Raw genomic sequence first — 27,476 nt, 5'->3', positions numbered from 1 at the left:
TTCTCCTTGATCTTAGATGCTATTCATGGACTGTGATGAGTCTATTTATTCTTTATCTGCCTAGATGAAATGGAGGGTATCACTGCACCTTGCTAGGTGGATGAATGTTTGCTTTCTTGTCTGGGCTGTTTTTCAGTGTTCACTTGAGAGTCAGGTAAAGCTGGAAGATGACAAGATGAAGTTTTTTGTGGAGTTTCATCTCTACCAGAGGGGAATGTGTGTGATGCTACAAAAAATAAAAATACCATTATCAGCTAGGATATTCAGTTCAGTTCAGCCGCTCAGTCATGCTAGGATATTATTCAGCCTTAAAAAGGGAGGAAATTCCCACACCTGCCACCGTATGATGAATCTTGAAGACATGATGCTCAGTGAAATAAGCCAGACACAAAAAGACAAATATTGCATGATTCCATTTATGTTTGGTTCATATAGCAGTCAAAATCTTATCAACAGGGGACTTCCCTGGTGCTCCAGCGGCTCTGCTCCCAGTGCAGGGGGCCCGGGTTCGAACCCTGGGCAGGGAACTAGACCCCATACGCCACAGCTAAGAGTTCACAGGCTGCAACCAAAGATCTCGTGTGCCACAACTAGGACCTGGCGCAGGCAGATAAATTAGTAAATATTTTTTAAAAACCTTAGAGACAGAAATAGGACGATAGGTGCCAGGGACTAGGGTAGGGGGCATGGGGAGTTAGTGTTTAGTGGGGACGGAATTTCAGTTTAAGAAGGTGAGAAAGTTCTGGAGGCCGACGGCGGTGATGGCTGCCCGACTGTGAACGCACCTCAGCCCACCGAGCTGTGCACTAAAGGGTGGTGAGGTTGGTAACGTTATGCTATGTGGATTTTACCACAGTTAAAAAAAAACAAACCCACAGTGAAAAATCATGACACACCCCGCAGAACGACCACAATTAAATGGCGACATGTCCCAAGCAAACACTTTGTCAAACTCCTTTTGGCTTTGAAGATGGGGGAAGGGCTGCCAGCCAAGGAAGCGGATGCCCCTGGAAGCTGGAAAATGGCAGAGGCGACTAGAGACTCTGGAGCAGCCAGCCCTACCTTCAGCTGGGCTTCTGGCCCCCAGACTCTGACTCAGTAAGTTTCTGTTGTTGCATGTTTTAAGCCCCCCTGCCCCGCCCACCGGCGCAGTTTGTGACCGTTATGGGCTGAATTGTGTCCCCTGCATTCACATGTTGAGGCCCTAAGTCCTCGCCCTTCCAGACCGCCAGCCCTTGGCAACACAGAGCCCGGGACTAACGTCCCTCCTTCCCAATTCCAAGTTCCTGGCGTGTCAGTGTCCTGGGGCTGCTGTGACCGATGACGTGGCTGGGGACGAACAAGCTGTGGGTGCGGGGTACTTAAGGGGTTTCTAGGAGGCACTTAAGCTTAAGTGAGGTCCTACAGGTGGGGTCCTAACCTGGTAAGGTTGGTGGCCTTATAAGAAGGGGAAGAAGGATTTCCCTGGTAGTCCAGCAGTTAAGACTCCACGCTCCCAATTCAAGGGGCCTAGGTTCGATCCCCAGTCAGCGAACTAGATCCCACATGCCATAACTGAGGGTTCACACGCCACAACCAAAGATCCTGAGGGCCACAACTAAGACCCGGCACAGCCAAATACATAAACAAAGAAAATAAATATTTGAAAAAGAATAAGGGGAAGAGAGAGAATTCTCTCTGTGTGCATACACCAAAAACAAAAAACAAACAAAAAAAAAACCCACCCAAGGACACAACAAGAAGCCAAGAGAGACCCTTTTAGAACCCAGCCAAGCTGGCACTTGATCTTGGACTTCCAGTCTCAGCGCTGTGGGAAAAAAGGCAGGCCCTGCTGGGTACCCCGCACCCACAGCGTGTTGGTCACCGGTTGCATCATCGGTCAGCCCAGGACACTGGCACACTAGGAACTTGGAATTGGGAAGGAAGGACATCAGTCCCGGGCTCGGTGTTGCCAAGTGCTGGCGGTCTGGAAAGAGGACACTGTGGACCTAAGAGAGGGCAGGGTGGACGACCTCGGTCAGTGGGGCCGGCACAGCCCCTGAGGCCTGGGCACTGCTGAGAGTCCTCTGAGAGATCCCATGTCCCAGACTTCCATTCCCTGGGATGCTCAAGCTTCTTTGAAGCCACTTTTTTCCTTGCAACTGCAAAGCACATTGATGGAAATCATAACCTTTTGCCCTCTTTTTAATTTCAAAGGTTACACACGATTGGACCGTGAAGCCCAGGAAACAGTCCTTTCTCTTGTTAAAGTCAGTTCTACCTGTTAGCGTGGACAGAGTGAATTTAGAGTCTTGCTCCCTCGTGAGTGGCCTGGAAGGAGGAACGGACCTTCCGGTTCATCAGGGGTTGGAGTGGGCGGTAGTTGTTTACCATCGTCTTCTCTTCTTCGCCAGGCACAGAAAACAGGAGCGAGCGAAACGCGGCCAGCTGGAAGGGAGGGTGTCGATGTAAACTGGGTGCAGGCACGGAGTGAACCGGCCGCTGTGCCTGTCCTGTCTTGGGCAGGGCCCTCCCAGACTGAGTTGGGGACGGCCCTGTATGATGAAAACAATGTGGCAGAACAGCAATGTCCTTTCAGGCTCTTTCCTGCCATCCAGCGGGTGCTCATATTGCCTCTACAGCCGCCCAACCCCACCCTGCATTTTTATGTGATACTCACCACCCTGCCTTAAAACTATCGACTGAGGTTTCTATTCTCCTGCTGGGCAGCGGCGTGCAGTGACTATGACCACTGCGCTGTGTCGCCTCCCCCCGCCCCCCACTCGCCCACCCTCTCTGTTGTAACATCTGACTCCTAACGGGTGTTGACTACACATCTGCTGAGTAACAGAGGGGTGTTGGTGAGGATGGCCAGTTTCAACCATGTCTGTAACAGTTCTACTCTGTGGGAAGGTTGGTGATCTCACCTTTTTTTTTGTGTGTGTGTGTGTATGCCCAGCAGTGGGATTGCTGGGTCATAAGGCAGTTGATCTCACCTTTAATCTTTCAAAGCAAACAGCATCACCTCAGGAAGCCTGGTGTGCTGCAGTCCATGGGGTCACAAAGAGTTGGACACAACTAAGCAACGGAACACACACACACAACAGCATCTTCTCAAGGGTTTTTTTTTAATTTGGCTTCACTGGGTCTTGGCTGCGGCATGCTGGATCTTTGATCCTTGTTGTGGCACGCAGGATCTTTAGCTGTGGCGTGTGGGATCGAGTTCCCTGAACAGGGATTGAACCCTGACGCCCTGCATTGGGAGTGTGGAGTCTTGGCCACTGGACCACCAGGGAAGTCCCATCTTATGACTTTTAAATAAGAGGATGTTTTACAGAAGCGAAAGGCTGCAAGGACATCCAAGTGCTCATAGAGAGCCCTCAGGAAGTGCACAGCTGAAACCAAGGTGGTGAATACTGCTGTGATCGATTAGAAATGTCTGTCCCGGGCAGAGGCTGGGCAAGAGGAGCATGCCTGCTGCACAGTTGTCGGAACTCTGCTCTAGACAGACAGACTTTCTCCAGATTCTGGACATTCCTGGAGAAAAAGATACTTCAACTTGAAAAAAGTATATGAGTAATATCTACTGCTTCAGACTGTAAAGAACTCGCCTGCTAGTGTAGGAGACCAGAGTCTGATCCCAGGGTTGGGAAGATCCCCTGGAGGAGGGAATGGGTACCCACTCCAGTATTTTTGCCTGGAAAATTCTATGGAGAGAGGAGCCTGGTGGGCTACAGTCCATGGGGTCACAAAGAGTCAGACATGACTGAGCAACTAACACACACACACACACATATACCCAGACACACAATATTTAATAAAGGAAGAGAAAGAAAATAAGAACCACTGCAGACCTGTGACCCTGGGATAACCAGGGTTAACTTTTTGGTGCACCTCTGTGTGACAGCTTAGGGCATCACTCAGCAAATAGGTACTCGCCTCCTCCTCGCCCCTCTGGCCTTGACCTGGCCATCATAACTTGCTTTCGTCAACAGGATAGGAGCAGCTGTGACACAAGCAGAGGCCATAAACGTGCGTGTGTGAGCTGGCCTTCCTTTTCATTGCTATCTTGTGCCATGAGAAGCAGCCCCGGGTGGCCGCTGGTCCAAGAACCGTGAGAGACACGGCCTGACCCAATGCCCAGCTTCGGCTAAAACAGTGTCCTAGCTCCCAAATACTGTGAGTAGGGAAAAATAAATGCTTGTTTAAGCTGTTGAGTTTGGGGGTGGTTTGTTACGTGGCATTTTGCAGCAATAGCTGACTGATCCAAGCCCTCTGGAATTTTCTCTGGGCCTTTATATTCTATAACTTCTTATCACAGTGTGAGTTCTTACTGTTCTGTTGGCCAAAGAAGTGGGACAGACCCTAATCCTCCTCTTCTCCTGCAGTGACCCTACTTCCTTCACAGCTCTCCAGCACTCATCCATGACATCCCTTTATTGCCTAATTGACTCATCTGCAAATACCCACAGAGGTCCCTGAATGAGCAAGGACCCATGTCCCAATGATAATATCACTTCTGTTCTGTAAAGCTGCTTTACCCCAGTGGAGATCAAGAAGCAGGCGCCGGCCTTGCCCCAGCGACTATCATCCACGAAGCCCACCACACCTGAGGCTGACCCCAAAGATTAGAAGGTGCTCAGCGCAACTGTCTGTCCCCGCCTCTGTTCCCCTTCGTCCACCACCCTCTGCCCCCTTCTCATCTCTGTCTATTTCCCTTCGTCTGTCTCTCTGCCTCTGTCTCTGTCTGTCTGTCTGTCTCTCTCTCCTCTGTCTGTCTCTTGCCCTTCTCTGTCTCTGTCTCTGTCTCCATCTCCCTCTCACACACCAGTATCTCTAGGTCAGGAGAAGAGCTGCAACACTGGGAACTTCTGTTCAACCCCCACGAGCTCCTATTTCAACTGGAAATTGTTCTTGTGAAGGAACATCAAAAATGCACCAAAGCATGAAACCCCACAATGCTCGCTCACACTGTCTCAGTGAAACTGCCAAAACAGGGATCCCCATGAAGCCCCGCGCGCCGGATACAGGTGCCACTCACCTGGTCCTGAGCCACCTCGATGGGCTTCTTGTGGATGATCCAGGTGACCGACTCGGACAGTGGCGGCGTGGTCAGAGAGCCCGGGTACGTCCAGTAGTCCTGGCAGGCAGGCAGCAGGCAGGAGGGCTGGAAGGGGCCCAGGGCTGCTCGCGCGTCCTGGGGGAGGAGACCGTGAGCTGTCAGGTGGGTGGAGGAGGCCAGAAAGGGGGCACCGTGCTCGGCTTCATCTCAGTGACTGGCCTGGAGCGGAGTGCATCCCCGGAATAAAGGCCATGGCCGCGGCGCCACATTTGGAAACTGTAACAAGAGGGCGTGGCCTTCCGCATTGAGCAGGGGTGTCCACGCAGGTTTGCCCCTTTTCTTTTAAAGCTACTCAATTTTCCTACACCTTGGCTGTGAAAATATCACAGTTTTCAAGGCTGATGTCAAATAACATGCACAACACAAAATGTGCCATTTTAGCCTTTTAAGACACACAGTTCAGAGGGGTTAAGTACCTTCACCTTGTTGTGCAACCATCCCACCCTGTGTAAGGTTTTCAGCATTTCAGAATGAAACTCTATCTCCACCACACACTAGCTCTCCTCCCCTCTCCAGCTCTCCTCCCCTCCCCCAGCTCTCCTCCCCTCTCCAGCTCTCCTCTCCTCCCCCAGCCCCTTGCACTCATCATCTACTTTCTGTCTCTATGAATGTGACTCCTCTAGGGATCTTGTATAGATGGAATAATATGGGATTTGTCCTTTTGTGATTGGCTTATCTCACTCATCACAATGTCCTCTAGGACCATCTGTATTGAGGCCTGTGTCAGAATCCTCCCTCCTCTTAAAAATATTTGTTTACTTATTTTTAAATTTAACTGCACCAGATGCTGGATCTTTAGTTGTGGCATGCAAATTCTTTGTTGTGGCATGTGGGATCTAGTGCCCTGACCAGGGATCAAACTTGGGCCCCCTGCACTGGAAGCTTGAAGTCCTAACTACCGGACCACCAGGGAAGTCCCAGAATTTCCCACTTTTTACCGCCAAGTAATATTCCACTGTGCCAATGGACCATGTTCTGTGTATCCATCATCACTAACCGACACTTGGGTTGCTTCCACATCTGTGCTGTTAATAAAGCTGCTATAAACACGAGTGTACAAATATCTCTTCAAGTCCCTGCTTTTAATGACTCGAGGATATACCAGAAGTAGAAATGTGGGACCCCATGGTAACTCCATGTTTAGATTTTTCAGGGACCACTAGACCATTTTCCGTAGTGGCTACACCAGAAAATATCACACTTTTGAGACCGCTGATCCTCTCTTTAAAGCAGCCCTCCATGACATGACAGTCATGCAATCACACATGCGAGGGAGGACACGCTGCGCTGGCCAGATTCCCTGACGCATATCAGAATTTTCCTTCTCTTCACGGTGGCGGTGGGAGGCTTTGATGGACCAGGACAGCCTAGTGCTCCAGGCTGCCCCGTCAGCTCATGCCACCATGCTTGGGAGCCCCGTGTTCAGAATTCATATTGGCTTGCTTTCCATGCTCTAGAAAGGACAGAAACTTGTCTCCAGGTTCCTAGTGACTGGAGGGATTCCATGTCACTTGCCCACTCAACTATTCGATGAGCACCCATGGTAAACCCATCTTAGCTGCTGGGGCTACCGGAGCACACAAGGTGGACCCACTCCTTGCTGTTGTGGAATGCACTTCTAACGGAGGAAAGCGATAGCGGATGGCTTGTAACCAGTGTCTAGTCAACGACTTTAAAGGGCGTCACGGAAACGACATTCCTGTAGTGTGGTGCCCACCCATCTAATGTGCACAGTCCTAAGGCTGCATGTTCACAGACATGTGAACCCTCAGCACAGTCACTTCTAGAACACATTCATAAAAACAGAGCTCCAGAGAGAAAGAGCCCCAGTAAAGACTCTTAAGCTGTCACATCCCCTAACCTCCACCCCGCCGCAGGCTCCCTGATCTGCTCATTCTGGACGTTTCCTAGAGATGGCATCACATAACCTGGGGAGTTCTGCATCTGGCTTCTTTCACTCAGAATGATGTGTTCAAAGTCCATCCCTGTTGCAGCCAGTGTCAGTGCTTCATTCCTTTACCTGGCTGAGTAATATTCCCCCATATGTTCTACTCAGTTCTTAAAGGGCACAGGCCACATATGCACACAGGACAAAATGCAGAAAGTCCTACCAGCAGGTGTGGGGGGGGGGAGATAAACCCCCTCAGACCTCCTCCCCCCAGACCCTGGTCCCAAGGTGCTGACCTGCCAGATGCCCTCTGAGGCTCTCATCTTGGATTTCCAGAACCAGCCTTTATGTCTGTTTCACTGATTCAGACAGAGAGAAAAGACCTCTCCAAAGCCATGTGACCAAACAGCGGCAGGACTCAGGTGCTACAGGAGGCCTGCCCCATCCCTCAGAGCTGGACCTCACGGAGGTGACCCTTACTGCCACCAATGTGCGAAGTCCACCCAGACGTTGGGGTACCCAGGAGGGAGTGCAGACTGACAGATGACTCAAGCTGTCACTCTCCTGACCCACGAGGCATAGACCCTTGCCCTCCAAGGCTTCTAAATCTCATTTTTCAGCTGAGGAAGCTGAGGCCCCGGGACAAGCATCAGGACCAGAACTGGACCAGCAGCTTCCTCCCTCACCCCCTCTGGCACCTTTTCGCCTGTGTGTTTGCCCAGAGCCTTCAGAGAAGCGCGGTCCCCTTAGCACACAGCCCCGCACAGCAGCTCTTTCTTTCCCACCAGGAGGCGGGCCCACGCCTGGGGGGTGGACGCTGCAGGGAACAGTCCAGGTTTCCTCTGGCTGCGGACCAGCGAGGAGGAGGCTCCCAGCACCTCGACCTTGCCAAGTTCCTGAGCTGGCACATGGGCAGCGGGGGAGCAAGCTGCTCTGGTCCCAGGAGGCCAACATCAAGGGGAGTGTGCCGCACAGATCAAACGGCCCCTGAAAAGCTCCGAGGAAGGGCTGGTCCCCAGCTCCCCTCTGGAGTCACTCTGGCCATTGTCAAGACACGTCAGAGCCCCATCCGTCCCCACGGCCAAGGACCATGTGGTGACTCCTTCCCTCTCTGAATTCTTTTGTTCGGCACTGAAAAAATAAACTGCAAGTTGTACAGGAATTTCCATTTCTCTATCAAAGTCCTCTCTCAGCTGGTACCTTGCTGGCTGTGCTGTCTGTTGGGCTGTGCTGGGTCCGGATGGGACCCCCTCCCCCCACCTCCCTCTTATCCTGGGATGGGGCTGACCCTAAGGAGGCCAGGTGGTTTGCTGGTGGACATTCTTAAATGGCCATAGTTGGGAATTCATTTCAATTGGTTTTAAAACTAACATTATCACTTGGTTGAGGTTGTTGCCTGGGACAAGACTAAAAATTTTGAAGTGGATTAATCTCATGAAAAATACTACATAACTAACAGTACTACTGGCGGCAGATGAGGCAAAAATCTTCAAGATGATGCCTGAGTGGCTGAGTATTGGAATACCCCATTACACCCAGTGGGGAGGACTTGGGAATAACAGGAACACGTTCAGGTGGGTGAGCCAGCTGGAGACAGCTGGCATCAGCCCCAGGGAGCCCCAGGTTCAGGACCAGACTCAGACCCCCTCAGCACTGCTCCTCTCTCCCAACTAGTTTGTTTGTTTTTCTTTGCAAAGGAGCCATTACTCTAAGCAATTTTGCTCTTTTGGTTATGCCGATTTCAAAGTGCGTAGCTTACCTTGTGCTTTATGTCCGGCAAGACTGCCACCAGCTCCTGCAGCTCGTCATGGCGGGCCCCCACCTGTACAGCGTGACAGGGCCAGGGACAGGGTGACAAGCACATGTCATCCTAAGGAGACCATGCCTAGAAAGCAGGTCTCACTAGGATAGTTGCGCCCCGGCCCACTTACCTTTAAAAATACGCCTACCACGGCCAAGCCGTCCGTTCCCGTCATGGCATCTGTGTAGTTCTGGTATTTCACAGCGTTCCAGTGAACCAAGTGCAGCTGGAACCCAGCAGGAGAGAGTCCCCCGTCACCAGGTAGCAGAGGCCAGAGGCGAATCCTCGCTCCTCTCTGTGCGGCTATGGTGAGTTCATGGCTGCAGGCCGGGTCGCCCAGCCTGTGCGTGTGCGTGCATGCGTGCTAAGCCGCTTTAGTCATGTCCGACTCTTTGCAACTCTGTGGACTGTAGCCCGCCAGGCTCCTCTGTCTACGGGATTCTCCAGGCTAAAATACTGGAGTGCGTTGCCATGCCCTCCACCAGGGGATCTTCCCGACCCAGGGATCAAACCCGTGTCTCTTACGTCTCCTGTAAGAGGGTTCTTTACCACTAGTGCCACCTCGCCCAGACCAGGCTCACTCAAACCCCAGAAAGCAAAGCCTTAGTTCTCAGGGGAAAAGAAAGGAGGCTCGCTTTGACTCTGTCAAACACACATGGGTGGTTGGATTATTTGCTACCACTCAGATAGCTCAGGCTTCCCTGGTGGCTCAGATGGTAAAGAATCCACCTACAATGTGGGAGACCTGGGTTCGACCCCTGGGTTGGGGAGATCCCCTGGAGGAGGGCATGGCAGCCCACTCCAGTACTCTTGACTGGAGAATCCTATGGACAGAGGAGCCTGGTGGGCTACAGTCCATGGGGTGGCAAAGAGTCCAACACGACTGAGCAACTAAGTACACGCACACACGGACAGCCTTGAACCAGGGTTGCCAGATCACACATAGGACTCTCAGTTGAATCTGAGTTTCAGATAAACAGAGGATAATTTTAAATGTGAGTACACCACCCAAATGGCACTTTTTCTGTCACCCTCTCCAGAATTCCTTATTCTTCACACCTTCCACTGGTTTTCCTAAGTCTGAACTCGGCATCACAGCTGGCCAGATGATAGGGATTTAAATCAGCAGGGGATGGCTGGGGGAATGGGCGTACCTGGGGCACTGGTGAGCAGGAGGCAGAGCCAGGACCCCTGGGTTCTGTGTGATAGAACCGGGATGGGGCCTGAGTGTTGGTATTTCCTGCTGCAGCGTATGCGGTGGTGGAGGCTTCTCTGAACCCTGACCCAGGCCTTGAGACCATGAGGACTCGGCCCAGAGAGGCCTCCAGCCTCTCATGCTCGGCAAGACCCTCCCCCAGTCGGCTGATGGACTCGAGGGCATGGGGAGCCCTGCTGGGGTGCTGGGCCCAGGTGGCACCTCACTGCCAACAAGTCCCACTGTTCCTGACCACACAAACTGGGGACCATGAGAGTGGCATGGGTTCCCTCTGTCCTCCCATGTCTCACCTGGAACTCCCTACCCACTGTCCTGTGGGGTCTTCCAGAAATAGAAGAAATCTCGGGGCCCTGCCCAGAGCCTACCTCCTTCTCAGACCCTGCTGTAGGGGGCTGGCCTTGCCTTCCAAACCCCACAGGTAACGGCCTGTTCCAACCAGGGCCAATGGCATGGCCAGCACAGCCTCGCAGCCCCTGCCCACCTGACTCAGGGACAGTCAGGCTCTGGTGGGTCCCAAGCTCTAATCCGGCTCCTGCTGCTGCTGCTGCTGCTGCAAGTCGCTTCAGTCGTGTCCAACTCTGTGTGACCTCATAGACGGCAGCCCACCAGGCTCCCCCCGTCCCTGGGATTCTCCAGGCAAGAACACTGGAGTGGGCTGCCATTTCCTTCTCCAATGCATGAAAGTGAAAAGTGAAGGTGAAGTCGCTCAGTTGTGTCCGACTCATAGATGAGCACATTGCAGCAAATTCCTCTGTTGAAATAGCTGCTCATTGAAGACCAAGGAGCAGGAACAGTTATGAGGAGGAATGTGGCTTGCTGACAGCAGGTGTGTTACAAGCCATTATTCCTTCATTTTTGTTATATTTGTAAAAATGTGTGCAGTTGTGAAAGTGAAAGTGAAGTCGATCAGTCATGTCCGACTCTTTGCGACCCCATGGACGTGGCCTACCAGGCTTCTCAGTCCACGGGATTTTCCAGGCAAGAGTACTGGAGTGGGGTGCCATTGCCTTCTCCAGGGGATCTTCCTGACCCAGGGATCGAACGCGGGTCTCCCACATTGTAGGCAGACGCTTTACCCTCTGAGCTGCCAGGGAAGTTATAACAATCACTAATTGTTTGAGCGATAATGTCACTCCCTAATTATCAACTGTCCCCAGAGGCCACCTCTGGCTGTGTGATCACAGCAATGTTTAGGTGTTGGTCTGACTGGACTCTGGTTCTATAGTATTACTTCCATAATGATGGCGACAGAGACAGTCCAGAACTTGAAATGCATCAGAAAGCCAGGTGGTTGGTGGGTGGATGGGGGTGAAATAGAGTGAACACGGCAAATATCAACACAGGATCTATATGGCGAGCGACTTTACGGGTTCTCACTGTGCAGTTCTTTCTCTTTTTTTGGAGGGGGTAAGTTGGAAAAATTTCATAATAAAATATTGGGAGGACATCTATAAGGCCCCACTTACCACCTCAAACTCAATTCCTGACCTTTGTCTTTGCTCCTTTTCTTTCCTGACTCCCATTTTGGAATGTCCCAAATATCACTTCAAGGAGGTAATTTCTATCGTAAAGATTTTCTATTCTCAGTAAAAGGCCTCAAATGCCTCTAAGGACAGGTAACTTGTCCCCAGTGGACCAGCCTCAAGCGAGGCTGAGCTAAGGGCACAGACTGTCTCCTGAAACCCAGCCTTCTGACTGGCAAGTTACAGTCCCACTCAGAACCTCAGTCTCTTCCTTCAGTCAGTGAAAGTGCTAATGTTACTCTCCTCTTAAGGATAGTCCTGAGAGTGAATGGATGGGGTGGCCAATGGTTCTGGCTTGAGCATTGAGTTCCATGTCCCAGGAAATCCTTTCTGAGCAACCAGGATGCTTGGTCACTTGACCTCAGGTGACCGAGGCCCTCGGGAGGCCCCCACGTATTAGCTGCTACGAACCTCTGCGGGGTACACGTGATCGTCCACAGTGTGCTCTGAGCCCCACTCGTTCATTGCTCCCCAGTGGAAGTGGAACTGCTTTAGTCTGTAGTGGTTTTCCAAGGGGCCACCGCTGATTCCTGGAAAGTGAAGCCGTGGACATGGTGTTAGTCTGCTTGTCAGACTGTGGAGCTGCTGTGACCCCGACGACACTGAGGTCGCACTCTGTCACTCTTGAGAGATCCGTGTTGCTGAAACCCCAAGCTGAAAGGTGGGAGCTTGTCTGTCCCAAGTCACCTGGCCCCGGTGGGCCCCAGTGACTCATGGGGAACCCGGGAGAGATGCAGAGTCCGGAGCTGCCACCAGATGGCAGTTGGGCAGGCAGCAGGAAGGCAAGAAAAACCGTTTCTGAGATGCGTGCCAGTCCTGTAAGACTTTTCAATTTTCCTTTAGTTAAAAAAGAGAGACAGAGAGAGATGCCTTTTGAATGAAAGAATGGCAGACAGAATTCTATCACCAAATAATTTCATAAGCTAATATGCAATGAGCAAGATGTTTAAATACACAAATTCTGAGCTACAAGGCACTACTTTCCCACCAGGGCTGATCTCCAGGCAGCCCCTGCTCGGTCCAGCCACACCAGATAACCACAGTCTAAGTCACTCTAGATCCCCGGAGAGCCTCCCCAAGAGCTGTGATCGTGACATACGGGGGCTCATCCTTGAACTGTGGGCCCCAGAGGTCCAGGGCCGGGGCTGGGAGCCTGCATTTGAACGAGGTCACGGGGGTGGGGCAGGGCTCCGATGCACAGGGTTTAGCCCGTCTCCAGCTGCACTTTCCTAACAGAGCTCCACCACCAAGTGCAAGAATGTAATGGTAACTGCTGGACATCCCACCCATGTTTGAGGTGAGCACCCTGGGATGCTGGGATCCTGGGATGAGTCTGGAAGACACTGGCAGAGTGTGGGGTGGGGGTGGGGGGTTGCTGGTATCAGCTCCTCCATGCATCAAAAGCAGGGAAAATATTTAGTGACGCAACAGATGCTATTGCAAGTGTCAGATACTACTGGGCTTAGGGTGCTTTCTGAGTGCTTTTGCCTCTGAAGGTGTTGGTAGCAGAAGGCACTGAACCATGAACCAGACAACAGACTCAGCCCATGGTTCTGCGCTTGATCTGTTCTCACTTGAAAGTGAGTGTGCCGCTCCAGGACATTGTTATGGGCACCTCGTCATGAGAGTCTATGACTTCATTCTCCTGAACACACACATTCTATCTCACTGTAAATAAGGAGTAAGCACACAGAGAAGGAACTCTTTGCTCCACAAATTATTATATAAAAACACAGTAAATCATGAAGCCCACGGTTGCTCCCCACCCCATCCTCCGCTTGCTCCCCTGCCTTCCGCATCCAGCTGCCCCCAGAACCCTCCAAGGCTAGCCTCTTGCAAGGGGCCTCCCTCCTGCCTGCTTCCCAAAGAGGCAGCCATTTAAGGAAGAGACTGGACAGAGGTCAGCTTTGGAATCCAGGCCACAGGGAAGACGAGCTCCTGTCGGCGGCGGGACCTCTTCTCTCCGACACCTGGTCATCTGTCAGTGGGCGGCGGCCACCTCTGGGTGGGACCAAGCACACCCCGCGGCTGCTGCCCATTGCCAGCTCTGCGACCTGCAGGTGCGGATCGGGAGCAGAGCACCGTGCGAGGAGCGTTGGTGCTGGGCTGGGCTGCAGCGGCGCCCTGTGGCCGGCCGGCGGAGGTGCAGCGGGAGCCTGTAACTGCGATGCCTGTCGGCCTCCCTCCTTCACACGCATTTCAGCAGAGAAGCAGCACCAGCTGGTACAGAAGCTGCTCCGGTACAAGCTCGGGTGTCCCATTTCTACACCTCAAGCCTCTTCCTCCTCCTTCTCTGGAACCATGTCTGTAAAGATAGATGGATGGGCACAGACAGCTACGAGCCGGGCACCGGTGTCTTTACTTCAAAACCAGAGAACAGTGTCCTTTGTTGCAGTGGTCGGGGGTTTGCACTGGGTCGGTGCTGGCACCATCACCTCCAAACGCAGTGATCTCAGTCCAGTTACCAAACTGCTCCTAGCCTCAGTCTCCACACCTGTAAAATGGGGAGGATCCTAGCAACTACTCCATAGGGATGCTGCAAGGATTAAACACAAACTTCTTAGCAGAACACCTGGTCGTCTGGAAGCACCAAAGGACACAGAGCAAGCAGCTACAGCGCTCATCTCTGCGATGGGATGAAGCGGCTGATTGAGGATAGGGTCCCGTCGGTTCTCAATGGTCAGCGTCTCCTGTGTCCTGGCACTGCATACCCCCACCTGTCCCACCTGGTGGACAGCCAGCACGTGCTCCGAGTGCCATTCATGGGTGAGTCAGCCTTTGCCAAATGCCTGCTATACACTAAGCATCATGCACAGCCCCCACCTTCCCCAATGACCGCCCCTCACAATGACCCTGCAAACAGCTACTACTGGCCCAATTTCAAGATGAAAAAATTGAGACTCACAGGAGCCTAGTCACCTGCGCCAGGTCCACCAGCGACCTCAACCCAGGCCTGCCTGAAAGTCCAGCCCTTGGCTTTTGTGGAGGAATTAAAGCTGAAAACTTGTCCTTTCTTTAGCAAAATTAGGAACTCAGTTTAAAACAACTGGGTTGGTTTAAAACAACTGGCAGCCACCCTGGATAAAATAATCTTCAGTTCAGTTCAGTTCAGTTCAGTCACTCAGTTGTGTCCGACTCTTTGCGACCCCATGAATCGCAGCACGCCAGGCCTCCCTGTCCATCACTAACTCCCAGAGTTCACTCAGACTCACGTCCATCGAGTCAGTGATGCCATCCAGTGATGCCATTCAGCCATCTCATCCTCTGTCATCCCCTTCTCCTCCTGCCCCCAATCCCTCCCAGCATCACAGTCTTTTCCAATGAGTCAACTCTTCACATGAGGTGGCCAAAGTACTGGAGTTTCAGCTTTAGCATCATTCCTTCCAAAGAAATCCCAGGGCTGAGCTCCTTCAGAATGGACTGGTTGGATCTCCTTGCAGTCAAGGGACTCTCAAGAGTCTTCTCCAACACCACAGTTCAAAAGCATCAATTCTTTGGCACTCAGCCTTCTTCACAGTCCAACTCTCACATCCATACATGACCACAGGAAAAACCACAGCCTTGACTAGATGGACCTTTTTTGGCAAAGTAATGTCTCTGCTTTTGAATAGGCTATCTAGGTTGGTCATAACTTTTCTTCCAAGGAGTAAGCATCTTTTAATTTCATGGCTGCAGTCACCATCTGACCATAAACTCTGACACTGTTCCCACTGTTTCCCCATCTGTTTCCCATGAAGTGATGGGACTGGATGCCAGGATCTTAGTTTTCTGAATGTTGAGCTTTAAGCCAACTTTTTCACTCTCCTCTTTCACTTTCATCAAGAGGCTTTTTAGTGCCTCTTCACTTTCTGCCATAAGGGTGGTGTCATCTGCATATCTGAGGTTATTGATATTTCTCCTGGCAATCTTGATTCCAGCTTGTGTTTCTTCCAGTCCAGTGTTCCTCATGATGTACTCTGCATAGAAGTTAAATAAGAAGGGTAACAATATACAGCCTTGACGTACTCCTTTTCCTATTTGGAACCAGTTTGTTGTTCCATGTCCAGTTCTAACTATTGCTTCCTGACCTGCATATAGATTTCTCAAGAGGCAGGTCAGATGGTCTGGTATTCCCATCTCTTTCAGGATTTTCCACAGTTGATTGTGATCCACACAGTCAAAGGCTTTGGGATAGTCAATAAAGCAGAAATAGATGTTTTTCTGGAACTCTCTTGCTTTTTCCAGGATCCAGTGGATGTTGGCAATTTGATCTCTGGTTCCTCTGCCTTTTCTAAAACCAGCTTGAACATCTGGAAGTTCACAGTTCACGTATTGCTGAAGCCTGGCTTGGAAAATTTTGAGCATTACTTTCCTAGCATGTGAGATGAGTGCAATTGTGCGGTAGTTGGAGCATTCTTTGGCATTGCCTTTCTTTGGGACTGGAATGAAAACTGGCCTTTTCCAGTCCTGTGGCCACTGCTGAGTTTTCTAAACTTGCTGGCATATTGAGTGCAGCACTTTCACAGCATCATCTTTCAGGATTTGAAATAGCTCAACTGGAATTCCATCACCTCCACTAGCTTTGTTTGTAGTGATGCTTTCTAAGGCCCACTTGACTTCACTTTCCAGGATGTCTGGCTCTAGATGAGTGATCACACCATCGTGATTATCTGGGTCATGAAGATCTTTTTTGTATGGTTCTTCTGTGTATTGTTGCCATCTCTTTTTAATATCTTCTGCTTCTGTTAGGTCCATACCATTTCTGTCCTTTATCAAGCCCATCTTTGCATGAAATGTTCCCTTGGTATCTCTAATTTTCTTGAAGACATGTCTAGTCTTTCCCATTCTGTTGTTTTCCTTTGCATTGATTGCTGAAGAAGGCTTTCTTATCTCTTCTTGCTATTCTTTGGAACTCTGCATTCAGATGCTTATATCTTTCCTTTTCTCCTTTGCTTTTCACCTATCTTCTTTTCACAGCTATTTGTAAGGCCTCCCCAGACAGCCATTTTGCTTTTTTGCATTTCTTTTCCATGGGGATGGTCTTGATCCCTGTCTCCTGTACAATGTCATGAACCTCATTCCATAGTTCATCAGGCACTCTATCTATCAGATCTAGGCCCTTAAATCTATTTCTCACTTCCACTGTATAATCATAAGGGATTTGATTTAGGTCATACCCGAATGGTCTAGAGGTTTTCCCTACTTTCTTCAATTTGAGTCTGAATTTGGTAATAAGGAGTTCATGATCTGAGCCACAGTCAGCTCCTGGTCTTGTTTTTGTTGACTGTATAGAGCTTCTCCATCTTTGGCTGCAAAGAATATAATTAACCTGATTTCAGTGTTGACCATCTGGTGATGTTCATGTGCAGAGTCTTCTCTTGTGTTGTTGGAAGAGGGTGTTTGCTATGACCAGGGCATTTTCTTGGCAAAACTCTATTAGTCTTTTCCCTGCTTCATTCCGCATTCCAAGGCCAAATTTGCCTGTTACTCCAGGTGTTTCTTGACTTCCTACTTTTGCATTCCAGTCCCCTATAATGAAAAGGACATCTTTTTTGGGGTGTTAGTTCTAAAAGGTCTTGTAGGTCTTCATAGAACTGTTCAACTTCAGCTTCTTCAGTGTTACTGGTTGGGGCATAGACTTGGATTACTGTGATATTGAATGGTTTTCCTTGGAAACAATAATAATAATAATAATAATCTTAGTGACTTTTCATAATGACAGTGTCAGAGTAACTCCCTTCAAGAAAACAGTTGAAAAGATGAGCTCGATCTGTGACAAGGGGGCTTTTAGTTTGCCAGCCCCAGGACTCCACCAGCAGCGCCACTGTTCACAGACTGGAAGCCATGCATTCTCCGCCCACCCCCACATTCTCCTCCCCCCTCCCTGCCCCCCATAGGCTCCAGGTGCAGGTGCTCAACACACAGCTGGGGAATTGCATCCCCAAGGACAGCGATGTTGGAGCCTGACTCCCAGCCCAGACCTACTGTCTCTGTTCTCATAACAGCTGCTGATAACAGCCATGTATTAGTACTTTGGTGCTTTGACCAGGATAAACAGGTCGTTTGGCAGGCACAGTTGTTTTAAGGCTTAAAATAAGTCTGAGAACAGTTTGAGATGTTCTCTTTAATCAAAACTGCAAATGACTCAATGGTATCAGTTTGAGATGTTCTATTTAATCAAAACTGCAATTAACTCAATGGGATCAGTTTGAGATGTTCTACTTAGAATGGGCAGGTTTCCCTGATGGCTCAGATGGTAAAGAATCTGCCTGCAGTGTGGCAGACCCAGGTTCGATCCCTGGGTCAGGAAGAGTGCCTAGAGAAGGGAATGGCTGCCCACTCCAGTATTCTCACCTGGAAAATCCCATGGACAGAGGAGCCTGGCGGGCTATAGTCCATGGGATTGCAAAGAGTCAGACGTAACTGAGCGACTAATACTTAGAATGACAAATAACTCAGTGGCACTGAGAATCAGCCTGTTCTCGGTGCCCCCCTGGGATTTAACATCTTAGCGCATCTGATGATCTAAGTGTTCTCTGGATCAGGGAGGCCTTTGTCATTCTCTCCAGGTAAGCAGAAGCCACAACTTGGGGCCAGCGCTGAGGGGCACAACCCCACCCCAGAATTCCAAAATCCAGAAGTGCGGCAGATCAGGTTGCTCTTGGGGCCAAACCTCTGGGATCACTGCATACTGACTCTGGGTCTGAAGCCAGGCAAGCGTGAGCACAGCCCCTGCTTTCAAGCAGCGTCTCTCTGCACAGTGGTCTTATTTCTCTGCACCTCAGACCTGACATTTGCACAATGACGATGACGCCTTCCCCATCAGAACATGGCTGGCCCTTACAAAATGTTTCCCGGCCTGGCGCCTGGCACCGGGAGGAGCTCCAGCAGTGGAGCCAGCTTCTGTTATTGTTACTGTCTCACTGTTATTACTAACATCATGGTCGCCATCTTCATCATCAAGGTGGAGATTTGCCGTCATCAGAAACAGCCACTATTACCCCCAAGATAGGACTTGCATGTAAAGACTTTGAGGGATAAATGTATTTTAAGAGAGTGTCCTTCAGAGGGCGCTCGACCAGCCACAAAGCATAAGAAGGGAAAATCATTCATTCATTCAACATATATTCTCTGAGTTCCTACAATGTGCCACAGTTTCTGCTAAGTGCTGGAGATGCAGAGGATGAGGCAGGGCCACCCTGGCCTCCTGCACAGGGGCAGGTGGAACTAAATGCCTTGAAAAGTACACCCTGATTCACACACTCACGTACTGCTGCTGCTACTGCTAAGTCGCTTCAGTCGTGTCCAACTCTGTGTGACCCCATAGACGGCAGCCCACCAGGCTCCCCCATCCCTGGGATTCTCTAGGCAAGAACACTGGAGTGGGTTGCCATTTCCTTCTCCAATGCAGGAAAGTGAAAAGTGAAAGTGAAGTCGCTCAGTCGTGTCCGACCATCAGCGACCCCATGGACTGCAGCCTTCCAGGCTACTCTGTCCATGGGATTTTCCAGGCAAGAGTACTGGAGTGGGGTGCCAGTGCCTTCTCCGACACTCACGTAACAGGCATTCAGATGCACTTGTTGGCGGTAGAAAAGTCACCGCAGGTGATAAGCTAGGACCTGGTTCAGAGAACACAGGCGTCTCCACTAGGAGTGGAGCGGCAGGATCTACCTATGGCCTTTGGCCCTTGACCTTCAGCCCCATTTTCTGCACCTATACTGCCCATCGGGTAGAAGTGGCACTGTCACTCCTTAAGAAGAGGGTCTCTCGGGAGCTGAGATGAGGGGGGCCTGGCCTGTGAGGGGGTTGTGGGGTGTGACCACGAGTCTGTTTGGAGCCGGCGCTGTGTTCCTCCCTGCCGGCAGCTTTCCTTCTCTGGCCTTCAGCCGCACATTCCTTGGAAAGAACCACTGGCTCCAGCTCTGTTGCTCATCGCTGCTGGCAGGCCTTGATCTCGAGCACGCCTGTCCCTCCCCGTGGAACCCCAGTGCCCTCAGCCTCGGCTCTGGGTCTCTGGGGCTCCTACGCTGACCTGCTGGCGTGACCTGACCAACGTGAACGTTTTGTGCATGGCCACTTCTGCACCATGTCCTTCTCCACTCACCTCCCTTCCTGCCCCGAGTCTTTCCCTTTCTGTCTATGTGTTAAAAAAAAAAAAAAATCATGTGAGTGTCTCACTCCCAAGAAAATGATTTTCATTTTCTTACTGCAGAACTTTTTTGAGCTCTTCCCACCTTTCAGCTGCATTTTCCATTTCCTCTGCTCCAGGCAGCTCCCAATTTCCATTCGAGGTGAACAAAGAAGACAGCAAGTCTGAACTGAGGGGGCTGAAGGCTGGAGGGCGGGAGCAGCATGTGAAATTGAGCAGGAGAGAAAGGCAGAGGAAACTGGGCTTTGGGGAAAATGACAAGTAAAGTGAAAGCAGATTGGCGGGTGTGGACACAGGCCACGGGGGGAATTATCCAACTAATTTATATGGCCGGGGAGAGACACCCAGATATTTCTTTTGGTCTGTGGCAGGACAGGGTGGGGCCCTTCAAGCCAGACTGAGGAGTGGAGGAGCCAGAAACCGGGGGTCAGGACCCGGTCAAGGCAGAGGCCTGGCTCCAACAGGGTGCAAGAGCCTTCAATTTGAGAGCGATCAGAATCAGGGGGGCCAGGGTCAGCCCAGGTTCAACCGCAAGGTGGGGGCTCCCAGAAGAATTGGGGAGTGTGCCTCTCTCCTCCCCAGTACCCCTGGGGTCCTCCCCTCTCGGCTCTCTCCTGCTCCAGGCAGGCTCACCCCACATGAGTGACTGAAACAGGGTGATGACCATCAGCGGGGGCCCGACGTGGCAGTCGTGGGGGTCGAGGTGCTGCCCCTTGCGCTGCTCTGCTGGGGGACGGCCCATGCTGCAGGCGCCATCGTCCCCCATTTGGGAATCCCTCTCCTGGAAAAAACTCGCTCAGAGGAAGGAAGGGTTGGGGGAGGCAGGGTTCTGACCAGCCGTGCCTGGACGTGTCAGTACTCAGCTGACACAGTGATGCAATGCTGGCTTTAGGATCAGGGGGAATTGGACTTGAACCAGACCCCGCCGGTCCTGCCCCCAGCCTCCTCCTTACATAGAATGAAGATGCTCAGAGCCTCCACTGTGGGGTCTGTCTGTGGCGTGCTGTCGTTCATCCAATGGGAGTGATTGTGAAAGGGAGTGTTTGCATGTCTGTCTGTCCAGCATACCTTCCCCCTTCGAGAAACAGTGCCAAGATTTCCCCTGGACTCACACATCCCCGGCATGTGATTTTGGTGAGGATCTCGGTCAGGGTGTTGGCTGCTCTGCCGACCAGGGGGCAGAGTGAGTACGAAGCTCAACCACCAGCCCCTTTCCCCCTGGGGAATCAGAATTATTTTGTCAAATGTATCTTAACAATACACACACAAAAGTCCAAAGCGACCTTTGGAGTTTTTCATATTTTATGCCTCTTGAGAAATCTGTATGCAGGTCAGGAAGCAACAGTTAGAATTCGACATGGAACAACAGACTGGTTCCAAATAGGGAAAGCAGTACATCAAGGCTGTATATTGTCACCCTTCTTATTTAACTTATATGCAGAGTACATCATGAGAAACGCTGGGCTTGATGAAGCACAAGCTGGAATCAAGATTGTGGGTAGAAACATCAATAACCTCAGATATGCAGATGACACCACCCTTATGCAGAAAGTGAAGAAGAACTAAAGAGCCTCTTGAAGAAAGTGAAAGAAGAGAGTGAAAAAGTTGGCTTAAAGCTCAACATTCAGAAAACGAAGATCATGGCATCCGGTCCCATCACTTCATGGCAAATAGATGAGGGAAACAATGGAAACAGTGTCAGACTTTATTTTCTTGGGCTCCAAAATCACTGCAGATGGTGACTGCAGCCATGAAATTAAAAGACACTTACTCCTTGGAAGGAAAGCAATGACCAAGAAAAGCAACAGATTAATGACTAGACAGCATATTAAAAAGCAGAGACATTACTTTGCCACCAAAGATCCATTTAGTTAAGGCTATGGGTTTTCCAGTAGTCTTGTGTGGATATGAGAGCTGGACCATAAAGAAGGCTGAGCGCCAAAGAATTGATGCTTTTGAACTGTGGTGTTGGAGAAGTCTCTTGAGAGTACCTTGGACTGCAAGGAGATCCAACCAGTCAGTCCTAAAGGAAATCAGTTCTGAATATTCATTGGAGGGACTGACGGTGAAGCTGAAGCTCCAGTACTTTGGCCACCTGATGCAAAAAACTGATTCACTGGAAAAGATCCTGATGCTGGGAAAGACTGAAGGCAGGAGGAGAAGGGGATGACAGAGGGTAAGATGGTTGGATGGCATCACCGACTCAATGAACATGAATTTGAGCAAGCTCTGGGAATTGGTGATGGACAGGAAGACCTGGCATGCTCCAGTGCATGGGGTTGCAAAGAGTCAGACATAACTGAGCAACTGAACTGAATGAACTGAATTGAACACACAGTTCCCAGACCTACTGGAGCCTAAGGGTTTACCATCATCAGCTGATCAGAGAATTGTGTACAAGCTGATCACAGACCCTGAGACACTTCTCCCTTACCTGGCCTTTAAAAATGCTGTGCTGATGGTGCATTAGGCTGGGTACCCAAAGCCAGTGCTCTGGGACAATCCAGAGGGATTGGGTGGGGAGGGAGGTGGGATGTTGTGTTCAGGATGGGGGGGACACATGTATTCTTGTGCCAATTCATGCTGATGTACTGCAAAAATCATCACAATATTGTACAGTAATTATTCTCCAGTTAAAATAAATAAATGAATTTATTTGAAAATATAAAATGGAAGGCACTAAAAAAAAAAAAAGCCACTCCAAAATATATTTCAAAAAAAAAATGCTGTGTTGAGCAACTTAAATGTCTATTGATCAATGAGTGGAAAAAGAAGATTTGGTCCATGTATACAATGGAATACTACTCAGTCATAGAAAGTAATGAAATAGTGCCATTTGTAGAGATGTGGATGGACCCAGAAATTGTTATACCGAGTGAAGTAAGTCAGAAAGAGAAAAACAAATATCGTACACTAATGCATATATGTAGAACCTAGGAAAATGATATAGACGATCTTATTTGCAAAGCAGAAAAAGAGTCACAGACAGAGAGAACAAACATATGGGCACCAAAGTGGGGAAGGGGAGGTGGGATGAATCGGGAGATTGGGGTTGACTTATATACACTGTGGACACCATGTACAAAACTGAGTCACGGTGTGTGAGAAGCACACAGGGCCCGGCACAGGGAGAAAGGGCTCCCGTCCCCTGTTGCACCATCGGTCCATCACAGTTGGGGAGGGTCAGGCTGGGTGTTCCTTCACCGACCAGTCCCTCTGCCTGGCTCATTCATACCTTTAACTTTTCATTCATGGTTTATCCTCCAATTTATTGAGCACCTGCAGTGTCCAGTAAGAGTGATCCTCCCTTGTGGCGTTCCCTTCCTCAGCGGGGTGATGGGTTAGTGAACAAGACTACTGGGTGTATGGGAGGAGGTGGACTGAGGGCTGGCCTGGAGAGGGCTTGGGTCTGGGGGCTGTGTTGGGGGTCTACAGGTTTGACAGTTCCCTAGGACAACTCCCAGAACTCCGGTAGAGTCTGTTTTTCAAAGTTGCTGCACAAAATTGAAAAAAAAAAATACAAAGCATATTAAACCTGAAAAGCCAACTTTAGCTTCTCCTTTGGAATCTAGTCTTGGAACAGACCAACAAAGGCAGAGAAAAGTTGGCACACTAAGTCATAAGCATGGCTAAGACGTATTACAGAGAAAGGATGCAAGCAACATCAGCATAGGGCGAGGCAGTGTCTGGAGGAGAACAGGCTTCCAGGGTCCTTTCTGGAGTGACAAGGGATGCCCTGAATCCTAGCAACAAGCTACGACAACACACGTGGTGCATTGCCCACCAGGGGTGCCCACGGGAGACTTGATGCTCCATGTTTTCACTGGGGGCTTGTCACATGAGCATCCTCTGCCTGTCATAAATTCCTTATTCCCAGAGAGAGAACACATGGTTAGCGTAAACAAGGCTTATGATGATGTGCCTAGGTGCTGAAAAAATTCCAGTACAGCCAATCTTGCCAAGTAAAACAGCAGTGGAAGGAAACTTCCCAAACCTACAGAGTCCCCACCCTACACTTGTAAGGCATCCCAGTGAGGCTTCAGTGAGATGGTCACCAGATTCCTTGGGAGGATGCTGAGCCCTGCCCCGCAGCCTCCATCACCAGCACTCCACACAGCCTCCTGCTCGACCCTGCTCCCCACCTCTTCCTGAAGCAGCTGGATGTCAGCCACGTCACTGCCCATCTCACTCTGAGCGAGGACCAATGAGGTTCCCAGACCCTGGACGCCTGGCCACAATTCTTCCTCCTCTCCTTCCAGGACTCCCCACCTCCGTGCCTCTCTCCTCCACCCTGCTCTGCTCTTCTCCTCAGAGTGTAATGTATTTATGTTTTATTAGCTCCCAGTTTCTTCCTTCCAGCCCCTGGAATGTAACCCTCAGGGGAGGACCTCATTGTTCCCTTTCATCCCCCAGTGATGTGACACCAACGTAGCTGGTCAGCGTCACCAGCTTTAGAGTGACCGTCACTCTGTCCATCCCCGCGGCCAGCCCCAGCCTTCCCCACTCTGCTGTGACCCACTCTCAGGACTCACAGGAGCAAGGGGCCCAGACCCCCTCTCAGGCTCACCTGATCCCTCGGTAGAGTCGTCGAATTCCACCTGGAAGAGGTAGCCGGTGTTCCAGACATAGAGGCAGGCCTCCGCGTTGTAGGAGACCCCCAGGGGCTTCAGTTGGGGGTCGTAGACACTGTCCCTCCAGCGGATGTTGATGGGGGACTGCCGGGTGCCCCCTGGCACGGAGGCTGAACCCTTCCAGACGGGGTGCACTGGGGGCAGAGACAGGGAAGAGGAGACCCTCATGGTGTATGGGCGCCGTTCCAGCCTCAGAGCGAGGAGGCAGAAACTCGCAAACTTGGTCCCAGAGGAGCCAGCACTGGGGAACCTGGCCCCACGTGGAGCCTGGGATCACCTGACCTTCGGCCTCATAACCCCGCCCTTACAGGCGGGGCCTTCACTCCATCTCGTCCCCGGGACCACGCCCAGGACCGATTCCTTTTCGCGGGGAGTGCAGCTCGCCGTGGCCTTGTGGCTGCGCGCAGTCGTTCTGACCTGTGGTCATTGTCGCAGCGCAGTCACAGGGAGTTGTGCCGGGGAGGTGGGGGGCGGGGGTCCAGCCCAGCCCAGCCCAAGGAGGCAGGCGGAGGAGGACTGTCGACCCATGGGGGTTGCTACAAGTCAGAGAACAGGAAACCCGAGGGTCCTCCGGGAAACCAAAGTCCCAGGATCCAGGGAAAACCCTGCTCAGAAGGGCCTGGAATAGAAGCTTTGGCACACGCAACTCCCAGGCTTTCAGTTACACAGCACACAAGGTCGAGTCCCCAGCCTAGGTGGCCGCTAGTGGTGAAGAACCCGCCTGCCAATGCAGGAGACATAAGAGAGGCGGGTCCAGTCCCTGGGCTGGGGAGATGCCCTGGAGGAGGGCATGGCAGCCCACTCCAGTATTCTTGCCTGGAGAATCCCATGACAGAGGAACCTGATGGGCTACAGTCCGCGGGGTGGCAGAGTCTGACATGATTGAGCAGGCACACAAGGTGGGTCACTGCCTGGCTGCAGATGCAGAACGCCAGGCCCAACCCAGACTCCCTGCAAGTTTCAAACCATATAGAAGGGTCTGGATTCCCAGAGGCAGCTGCTCTGGCTGATGTAGAGCTCAGCCTCTGGCACTTTCCTCCAAGCTCAGAGAAACACACTCAAGGCTTCTCAAAAAACCAAAAGCACTGCTCAGTACAAAGTGGACCTGCGCCTTGGTTTTCTTTACGTAACTGTAGATGTCTTCACACCTGGCTCCTGTTTTATACTCGGTGACCATAAAGAGCATCAGGCCACCTGAACCCGAGTCCTGGCCCCACCACTCTGTGGCTGTGTGCCCCTCGGCAAGTTCCTTAACCTCTCTGAGTCTCAATTTCAGCACCTGTAAAAGATGGGTCTTAATGGTACTTATCACACAGAGCTGGTGGGAGTATAAAGCCAGGAGAGACTGAGGACAGCAGAGAGATGGGGATTTTAGTATAATCCTCAGATGCAGACCCACAGCAAAATTGGAAAAAGTAAGAATGTTTGGGCTTCCCTGATGGTTCAGTGGGTAAAGAATCCACATGGAACACAGGAGACATAGGATGCGTGAGTTTGATCCCTGGGTCGGGAGGATCCCATGCAGAAGGAAATGGTAACCCACTCCAGTATTGCCTGAAAACTCCCATGGACAGAGGAGCATGGTGGGCTAGAGTCCGGAGGGTCACAAAGAGTCAGACACGACTGAGCAACTAATGTAGGATTTTTAAGGGTCCAGTGTGTGCCAGGCTTCCTGCTCGAGTCATTTCATCTCCAAGTGGCCCCCTGTGGGATTTCATCATCTTGTTTTACAGATGAGAAAACTGAGACTTGGGGAGATGAAGCAACCTGCCAGCTTTCCCTGCTGACAAGTGTCACCAATGCCCAACACGGAGGCTAGCTCCAAAGCCCAAGCTCTGCCAACTGTCCTAACCTGGAAAGTGTGGAATACTGACGTCAGAGGTGAACTTAGGGGTACCTGCAGGCCCTGTATTTGACACAGGAAGAACCTGAGGGCCAGAGAGAGGGAGGGGCAAGTCCAAGGTCACAGGACACCAAGGACACCACTGCCAAGCTGAGGCTGACCTGGGCCAGTCTCTGGATGGAACTGGCTGGCGGCCTATTTATCAAATTTACTGAGATGTTCTCTGCTAGGGCTTGGAGCCCTAACAACTGGCCGGTATGGCTTGTTCTGGGAGGGCAGAATTTTTCTATTGAATAATAATAGCTTGTCTCGTGTGTGTATGAGGGGGTTGTCACTTGCTCCCTCCTTGTTCCAAGCATCTCACCCTCCTGATGGATCTGAGGTTAAGGACCAGCCCACATCTCCCACGGGAAAGACAGAGTAGAAATCTGAACCCAAGCCATCTGGCTCCAACCATCTCCTATTTTGAAAGACGCCATAACATGAGACACACAGCGCAGGAGTCTGTATCTGGGAGACCGGAGGCTCTACTTACAAGCGTCATTTCTCCTTCTCTGTGCACAGGGAACCTGCGAGCAACATCGCGCCGGCCTTAGCAAGTGGCTACGGAGGGTGCCCCATATCTGCTTGGCCAGGAGAGACAGGCCTGAGGACTTCAGATGACTCCAGCCCAGCACTGGGGGCCTGACCATCTTGCCTCTGTTCCCAGGGGACCCAACAACCAAAGGGGCTTTCCCCACTCTCTGCCCTCACTTCAGGCAGGACAGCCGAGCGGTGGGGTGGGGGTGGCCCACCTCTTTTGTAGAACCTCACCCAAAGCACTGATGGTTAAATTTCAACCCATGCCCGCCCCAACTTACCAGATGACGTGAGGTTTGGCTTAGGGAAGGGTACCTTGGGACTGGGGACGTTTGCTGTGGCCAGCCCCTTGGGTCACTGTGCTTTGACCAGATAAACAGTGGGGTGAGGGTGCCAGGGGGTAAGGGGAACTTGTGGAGAGCCTGCTGCCAGACCAGGGAGCAGACCAGAGCAAACAGAGCAGAGCAAAGTCCCGTGTGGGTGTGACCCTGGCTGCGGGTCCCTCCAGCTTCGGGCCATTCAAGACCCGGCCCAGAGCCATGCTGTGTGTCTCCAGGGAGCGGTGGGGTCAGAGGGGCAGGATGGCAATCTACCAAAGCTGCCTGTGGACAAGGCAGGGGAGCAGGTGGCCCCTCTGCCCAGGGCCCCTGGGAAGCAGCCCATCCTGTGTCCATGAAACAGGCACGATCTGATAGGAATTCATTCTCCCCAAATTACGATGTCCTGCTTGGCTTGGGACACTTCTAGCTTTTGCCTCCTGTCTCAG

At 51.3% G+C, this 27,476-nt stretch overlaps 1 protein-coding gene across 1 annotated transcript; it reads right to left on the bottom strand.

Moving 5' to 3' along the window:
• CA5A (carbonic anhydrase 5A) lies at positions 1 to 26,862 on the bottom strand. The gene is made up of 8 exons (XM_040253721.1): positions 26,667 to 26,862; positions 24,225 to 24,422; positions 11,941 to 12,059; positions 8,921 to 9,016; positions 8,749 to 8,811; positions 5,021 to 5,176; positions 2,261 to 2,427; positions 1 to 226 (listed from the first exon to the last, which is right to left on the bottom strand). Exons 1-7 carry the CDS (start codon positions 26,821 to 26,823, stop codon positions 2,284 to 2,286), a joined length of 933 nt encoding a protein of 310 aa, XP_040109655.1. The 5' UTR covers positions 26,824 to 26,862; the 3' UTR covers positions 1 to 226; positions 2,261 to 2,283.
• Positions 26,863 to 27,476: the final 614 nt, after the last annotated feature.

Source organism: Oryx dammah, unplaced genomic scaffold, assembly GCF_014754425.2.
Source record: "Oryx dammah isolate SB20612 unplaced genomic scaffold, SCBI_Odam_1.1 HiC_scaffold_13, whole genome shotgun sequence".
NCBI classification, from domain to species: domain Eukaryota; kingdom Metazoa; phylum Chordata; class Mammalia; order Artiodactyla; family Bovidae; genus Oryx; species Oryx dammah.
Note: the sequence above shows the minus strand (reverse complement) of the source record. Positions and strands in the feature narration are given on the sequence as shown.